This window comes from Cibotium barometz, chromosome 17, assembly GCF_041138505.1.
Source record: "Cibotium barometz isolate CiBa-2024 chromosome 17, ASM4113850v1, whole genome shotgun sequence".
In the NCBI taxonomy this organism is placed as follows: domain Eukaryota; kingdom Viridiplantae; phylum Streptophyta; class Polypodiopsida; order Cyatheales; family Cibotiaceae; genus Cibotium; species Cibotium barometz.
The window spans coordinates 41,033,428-41,043,273 of NC_141062.1; the positions used below are offsets into that span (position 1 = coordinate 41,033,428).

Below are 9,846 nucleotides of genomic sequence, written 5' to 3' on the forward strand. Positions count from 1 at the left end.
ATGCATGGTTTTGTTTTTGGCTAACACAGATTACGTGTTTCCACTTGATTTTAGACTTTTGCTACAGGTTTTGAAAGAACAAGCAAGAGTTGTTTGTCACTCTGACGTGACGGTTTGGCCTTATTGTTCAGGATGATTGTTTCATCACCTAGATGCACTAGAGGGGCATTGCTTTGGTCATATGGGGAATCTTTCTTCATTGGATGCTTATTGTGTTATTGAGTGCAATCGAGGACGCTTGCTATTTTTCAAGAGGGGGGTATGTTACGACCCTGTGTTTTTCCCTCTGGACAACAAGCAGGTGGGCACGGGCACGGGACGCACAGTGTGGATAGGCATTAGTTGAATGTGAAAAGGAAACTCATAAGTGTGGCCAGCCCAAGTGTGAAAGGGGACAGAAGAGAATTTTATTGTTTATAAGGGTGGCGAGCATGAAGGTGGCCATGTGGAGATCGTTGTGTGGGACTCGCCGGCTGGATTATACCAGGTGCTGCTGTACATTTGGCTACAGGCGGCGGGTGGTGCTGCTGCGCAGGATCCAGGCGACTGCTGCTGTTGCTGCCACCGCCAGGAGCTGCCGCTGTCGCTGCCGCTGCCGCTGCCGCTGCCATCGTTAGAAGCTGCTGCTGCCGTCGCCGCCAAGTGCCGCTGTCGCTGCCGCTGCCGCTGCCGCTGCCGCTGCTACTACTGCCGCTGTTGATGCTGCTGCCGTTGCTGTTGCTACAGCTGCCGGGTGATGCTGCTGCCGCCGCCGCCGCCGGTTGCTGCTGGGCGCTGTCAGGTGGGCTGTGAATAGCTCTGGGCGCTAGATGGATTGCTGCCAGCGCATGGATATCAGGAGTGCTATATGCACGGGCTGCCAGCATCCAGCGACCAGATAGGTAGGCAGCCAGGCAAGCTATCAGTTAGGTGGATAGCGAGTTGGGCAGTCAGATGGACGCTAGGTGTGGGAAAGCGGTGCAGAGGATGGGCACACAACAATGAATTTTACCAAGTACTGGTGGTCGTGGAGCAGGTTACTTGCATGTGACAGCCAGGCGGGCGGGTTTTCTTGCATCATGGAGCAGATCGCATCGCTGAGGCATCTCCACAGCCAAACTGGACAGGCTTAGACTAGCATGATGGAAGCGGGTCTATGGGTTTTTGGCATTGTGATTGGATGGTGCATATGTGGATTTATCTGTCATGGAAATAGGACATTGGTCTTTCGTGAAGAAATAGGACTTTGGTATCGAGGATACAGGACTATGGTTTATGGATACAGGTCTATGGTTTATTGGATACAGGTCTCTGGTTTATCGGATATAGGTCTCTGGTTTCGTGTGGAAAGCATGTCTCTGGATTCATGTGAACGGGTTCTGGTTTTCTCGAGGTTACATGCAAGTTGTGACTGTAGGAAGGACACGAGGTTTGGGACAGCCCTACTGCTGTTAGGGAAAAGGTTGTGGGATCCATGATAGAGATGGAGAAGACCTTTTCAAGCAGGGAGGTGTCGTACAGGTGTGCCTTCTCTATGGAATGCTTTGCTGTAATAGCGAGAGATCTTATTTGGAAAGTCCTGGGTGAAAAGCTAAAAGGGATCCTATTGGTAGAGGATTCGACAAGTTGTACTTTGTACTCATTTTTGATCAAGTAAAGAAATACCGCAAGGGGCGCCGTTGCGTTTTGGGGCCAATCGGTATCCTTGTACTATTTGCAGGAGCATTCTAGCTCCCTTGTTTGTTTTCCTTTTTCAGGTTCTCATAAGTGTTTTGTGTGCGAGTGTTTGTTCCACCGCCCGTCAGATTTCTGAAGGCCCGTTTAACATTGTCTGAGCAGGTTGTCTCAAGTTTTCATCATCGTTTCATCCACAAACAGATGGGCAGTCGGAAGAGGTTAATTCCACAGTGTTAGATCTTCTCAAGTGTTATGTGTCAGAGCACAAGCAACAATGGGAAAGTATCTTCCTTTGGTGGAGTTCACTTATAACAACACCATCCATACCTCGACAGGCAAGGTGCCTTTTGAGATTGTGGAAGGAGGGAAGAAGGTACCACCCATTTTGCACACAAAGATTAAGATCTTTGAGGCTGACCAGTATGTGGAGAACATGGATGAAGCTTATAGGAGAGTTAAGTTGGCACTCCAAAAAACTTAGCAAAAGCAAAAGAAGGCAGCAGACTGTCACAGACGTGCATTAGAGTTTGCATTGGGTGACTGGGTTCTTTTGCGATTTGAGAAAGCTAGGCTCAAAAAGATGAAGGGTAAAGAGCGCTTATTCCCTAAGTTGAGCATGCACTATTATGGACCTTTTCAGGTATTGGAAAAGATTGGTGAGGTGGCATATAGCAATACCCTTCCTCTTTAACTTGGCTAAGTGGGCTTCAATACAGGTAGCCTTCCCTGTGTAGATGTCACCACAATAATTGCATCTCCACCTGCCTTGGCCACTCTCATTGTAATTGGTTAGCTCCTCTACATGTGCATTCACCGGATCTAGAATTTGGCTCATTTCAGGACTCGGGAGTAGATGGGGTAGAGGTGGGAGTAGCAGAGAGGCGGGAGGAGCAGATATGTGGCCAAAAGAGCTAACCAACAGAGACTCTTTTGCACTTTGTCCCAAACTACTGTCCACTGCAGCAGATAGGCGGGAACAGAGGGTCACGGGTGTAGCCTGCAGAGCAGAGGTTGGAGTAGCAGGCGGGAGCAGGCTGCAATAGATAGGCGGGAGCAGAGGGTGCAGCCTACAAGGTAGAGGCCGAAGCAGCAAGTGGAAGCAGCACGGGCAGGCGGGAGTAGATGTGAGCCCTGGGGGCAGAGAAGAAGGTGGCGACAACTGTTTCGAAGACTAGTACAGGCGGCGGTGGTAGCAGACTGAAGAACAATACACTGTACAAGTCCAAAATGTGTGGGGTTTTTTTAATTTAAAAAAAACTGCCAAAAAAACGCGTTCCCAAAATTGAAAGGTTTCCAAACGTACACGTTTTTTATTCCACCAAAAAAATGCGTTTTTTAACAACTATGATTACGGGGGGTTTATTAGAAACTTCGCTACCATTTCCGCTTCATTGCATGATCTAACCAAAAAAAAAAAAAGGATCTAGATGAGGCGAGCATCAGAGACATGTCTTCAACTTATTGCAGCAGAAGCTTAGTACTGTATTTGTATTGGGCATTTTAGACCTAGTGAAATCTTTTGTGGTGGAATGTGATGCATGTGGGGATTGTATAGGGGCAGTTTTGCAACAAGAAGGGCATGTGGTTGCCTTTGAGAGCTGAAGGTTGTAACATGCCGAGAAAAACTTTAGGTTTATGAGAATGAACTTGTAGCCATGATTCACGCTCTTACTTCATGGAAGCAATATTTGCTTGGGGCTGATTTCATGGTGAAGATGGATCATCAAAGTTTGAGATATTTTTTGACCCAAACCAAGCTTTCCGAGAAGCATATGAGGTGGGCAAACTTTTTGTCCATGTTTCTTTTCCAGATTATCCATACACTTCGAAAGAAGTATGTGGTTCCAAATGCTCTATCTAGGAGACCACAGGTACATTTAGTGACCATTGCCTATCATTGACAATTGGATTCCATGAGAGATCACTATGTGCATGATGAAGACTTTGGTGGGATTATTCGAAAGCTAGAGAATGGTTAGACACTTAATCACTATTCCTTGAAAGAGAGATATTTGATGGATACACGGTTATGTGTAACCAAGGATTTGAGGCAAAAAGTGATTGAAGAGCCACGTGCACCACTTTATGCAGGGCATAGAGGTATTTCTTCTACTCCGCAGGCATTGGAATGATACTTCTATTAGCCTAGCATGAGAAAGGATATTGATAAGTATGTATCTGAATGTTTGACTTGTCAAAAGGTTAAGTATAATCGTCAAAAGACTCCAAGATCACTTATGTCTCTACCCGTGCCCGAGAGGCCATGGGAAAGTATAGCGATGGACTTCATTTTGACTTGCCGAAGTCAAAGTTTGGGAATGATGGTATTTGGACCATTGTGGACAGGTTCAGTAAGCAAGCTCATTTCATTCTAGTAAGGAAGACCATCAAGGCAGACCACATGGCAAGGTTTTTTTTTTGGCACAGGTGTTCAAACATCACGGAATGCCCAAGTCTATCGTTGGTGATCGAGGTCCTAGGACCACGTTTGTGTCTTTTGCGTGTTGAACTTCACAAGAAGAGAATCATGTTGGGAAACTCCTGCCTGAGGGCGACTCTAAAGGTGCAAGGGGTGGGAGTATTTGCCAGAGAGGTCAAACCCAAGGTCACTCTATGTGAAGGATGAAAATTGTGAGGGCAAGATGCTCCCCAAAGCCAAGCACAAGAGAAGAGGAGGACATTCTGCATGAAGAACCATGTCTCAAGAGCCAGAGAGAGAAGATCTAAGCCCACAAAAAAAAAAGCAGAGAAAAGTAGAGAAAAGCAAGACCTAACAGTTGAGGACAACTGTTTAATAAGTTGGGGGATGTCACTGAAGCATTAAAATACAGGTTGTTGATATGCAAAACGCAACGCTTGCACAAAAAAAAAAAAAAAGTTTTGAAAAAAAGTGGCGTCATGTTGATAACATGGCGATGGTGACGTGACACTGACACATGGCAAGAAAGTAGTGCAAGGTCACCTTATAGGCTTGGAATGATGCGACTAGCTTTTGGAAAGCAAAAGATTAAAAGCTTTTTAAAAATTAAAAAGAGGAGAGATTTTATTATTAAAAAGATGCTTTTTGGATCAGAAGTGAGTATTAAAGCATTGTTGTCAAGTGCTTTTGGGCAAGAACTATAAATTCAGCTATTTTCTCATTGTTGAGACATGTAAAAAGACAAGAGCCATCTCTAGCTCTAAGAACTTGTATTGAAGACGACTCCAAGGAGTTTTATCTAATATAACTAGGAGGGTGGATAGGCCCAAGGCTATTTCGACCCCTAGTGTGGTGTCTTCTCTCTCTACTCTCTCTTTTTTGTATATTTTCAGATTTTCTCAAGGTTTTACGTATGAAATTGTTGTTTTCTTGAAGATAAGCTAAATACTCGTGCCACAACCCTTACGAAGGCCTGTTTCAGTAGCTGTAAAAGCTGCCTTGTACTCAACTTCACAATTGGAAGTGGCCACTGTTGGCTGTTTTTTGTTGAGCCATGATATACATGAATCACGAAGACAAAAGTAAAAGCCGCTAGTGGACACTCGTGCGTTGTTACATCCAACCCAATCTGAATCTGTAATGGCATGCTATTGTGAATCACCCCTCCGGGATAGAACAATCTGAGGTGTTGAGTGTCCTGTAAGTAGCGGAAAACCCGCTTAACAACTTGCCAATGCCTGGAGCTTGGGCTATGCATAAACCTGCTCAAAGAGACCCCAAATTGAATGTCTGACCTTGTGCTGCATAAATGAATCAAGCAACGAACAGCGTGTTGATATAATGTCTGATCAAAAGGCTCTCCAGAATCTTGAATGCTAAGCTTGGGACCTTTCTCAACACACAGCCCAACACAAGGCAACCATGAAATTCAGCCGATACACAGGCTGTAGAAATGCCGAGCCAACAATATAATCCATATCCATGTGGGTACTTCCCCAAAAACCACGGGTCTTCACGCAATAGGCTGGCACAGCTGGTACAGCTCTCCATTCAGTTGGCACATGAAGTATATGGGCTGGTACAGCTGGTACAGCCCTCTATTTAGTTGGTACAGCAAGTGCATGGGTTGGTACAGCATTTACAAGGGCTGGTACAGCAAGTATAGTGGTTGGTACAAGAAGTAGGAGGGCTGGTGGAGCAGGTACATTGGCTGGTATAGCAAGTACAAGGGCTGGTATAGCAAGTGGCAGTTGGTACAGTAGGTACAATGATTGGTACAGCCGGTACAAGGACTGGTGCAGCCAATACAACTGTATAGGGACTGGTCCAGTAGGTGCAATGGCTGGTACAATAGGTACAATGGCTTTTGTAGAGGGGAGTGAAATAGAGTAGACTCTCCATATAGTGATGTAGACAAGAATGCAAGCAACCATCGTAGTAGAGGCTGGTCTGCAGCAAGAGAGAGCCTTCTCCAAATAAAGAGAGAGGGCTCCAATTTATAGATTTGGGCCTCTCATGATCTAAAATGGCAAGAGAAGGCTATATTGACAAGTGGAGAGCCACACAATAGCTGAAGGGAGAAGTGTGAGGCCACTTATCTCACTTTGATCCACTTTCTTGCCACATGTCCCGATCTAAGAGATGGGTCCTCCCATAATCTTTACCTTAAAAATTATCGCGACTCACAGCCCATTTGGCAACTCTTGGTATTTGCTCAATTTCCACACGTAATGACGCAAACATAATTTCCATCGGAGTTGGCCAAAAATAGTAAACCTCCTAGATTTTAGGAGTCGGATCCTTTGTATTCTAGGATAATCCCCCATTCCCAAAGCTTGTACTTTCCAAATGTTTAGACGTCCTTTAGTCCACCAAACCCCTTCCATAATGGGAAATGTCCAGGTTGGTGACATTGCGCATATATAAACACATATATCGATGGCCTTTCAGTGTATGCACGCAAGAAAGTACTCATCATCATTCATCGCCGGCTGCTTCCTTTGCTTCCGTACTTGTTGCTGTACCATTCCATACGAGATTGCTATATGGCCCCAACATGGCAGTGTGTACCAACTATACCTGGAGACTGAACCTTAACACCCAAAGCTTGTAATAGATAAAAACTCCTTGGTAATATGAGTCATGACATAAATTCCAACAGGGGCCTGGTCACATTGTGGTTTCAAGTATTTAAGCGTGTCTATATATTGATACCAAGTTCTACACCCACTATTGGGCACTGATGACGACGTTAGTGGGGATGTCGGAGTATCTAGTCCATACTATGCATGATGGAGTTGATGGTTTATTGTCTTGTGGATGACTACCATGAGGTTATAAATTGCAATTTCTTATAAGGTGAATTTGGGCATGTTCCTGGATTTATCTAGATATATATTTAAGCATGCCTATGGTTGTAAGTGGATTAAGTGAGTGCCTTTATTTTAAGTTTTTAATTGCATTAATGGTCGTGTGAGAACCCCCGGATCGGTTACACTAACTTTACCCTCTAGGCGGCTGCAAGTAAGAGGCATGGCATGTCCACTTGGGTCTCTAGGCAATGTGTAGACATGCTGCATGTATGTGACGGCCTGGAACATGGCATCTATGACGAGAGGGACTAATCCAAACTCAGAATACTATGGCATGTGGTAGTGATGGCTTACTCCTGATCATGTGTGACAGCATCATAACTTGCAGTTCTCCACTCTCCTCCAGTCCTCCGTTCACCCAAGTCTACCATTTGGTACTAGGTTCCTTTGTGGCTTAATGCATCCCTGCCCTATGAAATCCCTTTTCTGAGAGGCTTTCCTCCTGACTGGCTAGTCTTGAATCTCATTAGCTTGGTCAGGATTCCATATGGAGATGCTTTTCATCAGTAATTGTCATGAATTTGGTATTTCGCGATTCTCTAAAGCATCTGGGGTGATGTTGCATGTACAGCACAAGATGTTATACATGCATTGCTATTTTTTTGCATGGTGTTATCACCTTTTTGTAGTTTCAAGTTGCATAACCTTTGGGTTTTGTCTCAGGTTGGCTAGGCCTGGTCTGCCCCTGTGTACTGTTTGGGAGGAATGTCCAGAGACTGAAAGACATACCTTGGACGACACCTTGCACATGTCATGCTATTTTCATAGAAGGTGGTCTGGCACTTGCAGCAGCCACTTTGGCTTTTCATGGAGTAAATCCTCGTGCTGCTTTCCTGGTAGGAGAAGGATTGCTGTTTGCCTGGTGGATGTGTGGCATATATACGGGACTCTTCAGGCAAGAGTTGCAAAAGAAGTATCATCTACAGGTAAGTTGCATGCAGTCTTTTCATTCTCATGAGTCATGTTTGCCTCGGAAGCTTATGTTTGCTTATGTTTCTTTTGTTCGATAAAATGCATATGCAGTAAGTTCTGTGATGACCATAAAACACACGTTGTGTATGCCATGCCACATGACACATAACATATGACATTATACATGATATTTGAAAGCCTAAGAGGGATTTTTCTGTATGCTGCAGAATTCACCATGTGATCCTTGTTTAGTGCACTGCTGTATGCATTGGTGTGCCATATGTCAAGAGCACCGTGAAATGCAGGGTAGACTTTCCGATGATGTGGTACTGCCCATGACAATTATAAACCCACCTGTACCTCAAGAAATGCATGTGCCTGAAGGTCCAAAGACCGAGTCTATCAATGGCAAGGAAGAAGGCCATAGTGTACAAGTAGAAGCTCCATGATTTGCTGTGTTTCCTCGGAGATTCGACTCATCCCTGCAAAGATGATTTGGTTCAGAATAAATAAGGTGAAGGCTTCAAAGGGACTCCAAGGTGGAGCTGCAAGCATAAGGTTTTTGCCTTACCTGAAGCTGAATGAATAGCTGCTAAGCTGAAGTGGTCGTCTTTAAGTTCTGGTCCTTTTTTGAAGCCTTCAAATTTCGTGACTAATGTGTTCTTGTGACACACGTACTTCAATTCCTAAAGATGCATAAAACTAGACTAAAGTTGGGTTTTAGGTTCTTTTCTTTAAATGCAATTCATGTAGTTCAAAGCTGCTTTAATTCAAGTGCTAGGAATTTACCTAGCATCCAAGAAGCAATTTTACAAGCATTAACAACACTAAAGAGGTGCAATTAGAGTTTGCAGGGTGGGTAGTTGCCAAAGTTGGGAAGCTACGGTAAGGAGATTCAATGTATTCTAAATGTAGATGCAATATCTTTACCTCAACTTTTATGCATATTTCTATCAAAGAAATGTCCTGATGATCATTTTTAGCCTAATAACTTACCTACCAATATCTCATCAAGAACATCATGTTATTTGTGTACCCCCTGGAACTTCATCTCCCTTCTTACTGTTTTTTTGGATAGGTGGCAACATCCTTTGGCATTGATATCTATGTTATCTTGGTATGAAATTTCTTGGACTAAGTGGTCATATCAACTTATGAAAAGCATTGATGTGATTACGTAAGCATGTAACTTCTCATCTCAGGGAATCAAAAAGTGCTTGTGAATGCTTTGGGAGTTACCTTAACTATGCTTGAAAAAAAATGTCTTTTGATATGTGGTTTCAAAGCTTTCAAGATTAACTCGTAGTTTAGTTTAGTGCTTTGATGGATTAGTATGTTGGGATCCACAAGGTACGACATAAATTGCAAGCAATGCCGTTGTCCAAATAAATTACTGTTTTGCATGGTAAAGCTAGGGAAATAGGTTGAAGATTTGCCACTTTGAAAAGAGTGAATTTGGCTAAACTACACTAGTATAAGGTTGTTAAAAAAATGATAAACTACACCCAGGTTCTAAGTGCTATTGAAAATGAAAAGTGGAAGGCTATAAAATTTTGTCATTATAACCAGATCCGGTTGACAAGATGGATGAGGGTAGCGAGGAAGTTCATACTCGTCGTGGGAAGTGATGTGCCTAGGGCTTGAAAAACATAAGAAGATCTAGTTGTTGCTATAATATTGCTCATTCTTTTGCTCAATGAACATCCATTCACACGCGCTTGCAAATTAGTTGATTTCCTTCTAGTTCTCCACATGAGAAACTTTTATTTATCGAGTTTGGCATGGGCTATTGTAAAAAATAGATAGTATCTTTGCTTATCCATTCCATCAAATCAGAGCTCTTTTGCAAGCAGAGGTCCGATGACGATGAATGATAAAACATTGACTATCCAAAACATTGACTTGCTATTGGTATGAAGGTTGTGTGACTTTGTTCCAAGGTCTTCAAATGAATTATAATCTACTACTACGTTGAGAGATTCGCTT

General features: G+C 43.6%; 1 protein-coding gene across 1 annotated transcript in view; it reads left to right on the plus strand.

Moving 5' to 3' along the window:
- Nucleotides 1-8,692, plus strand: part of LOC147629998 (cell number regulator 6-like) — a 31,361-nt gene extending 22,669 nt beyond the window's left edge. Inside the window, exons 3-4 of the mRNA XM_086811575.1 lie at nt 7,612-7,874; nt 8,088-8,692. Of these exons, the coding sequence (XP_086667701.1) occupies nt 7,612-7,874; nt 8,088-8,309 (485 nt within the window). The 3' untranslated portion in view covers nt 8,310-8,692. The remainder of the gene's footprint in view (nt 1-7,611; nt 7,875-8,087) is intronic.
- Nucleotides 8,693-9,846: the final 1,154 nt, after the last annotated feature.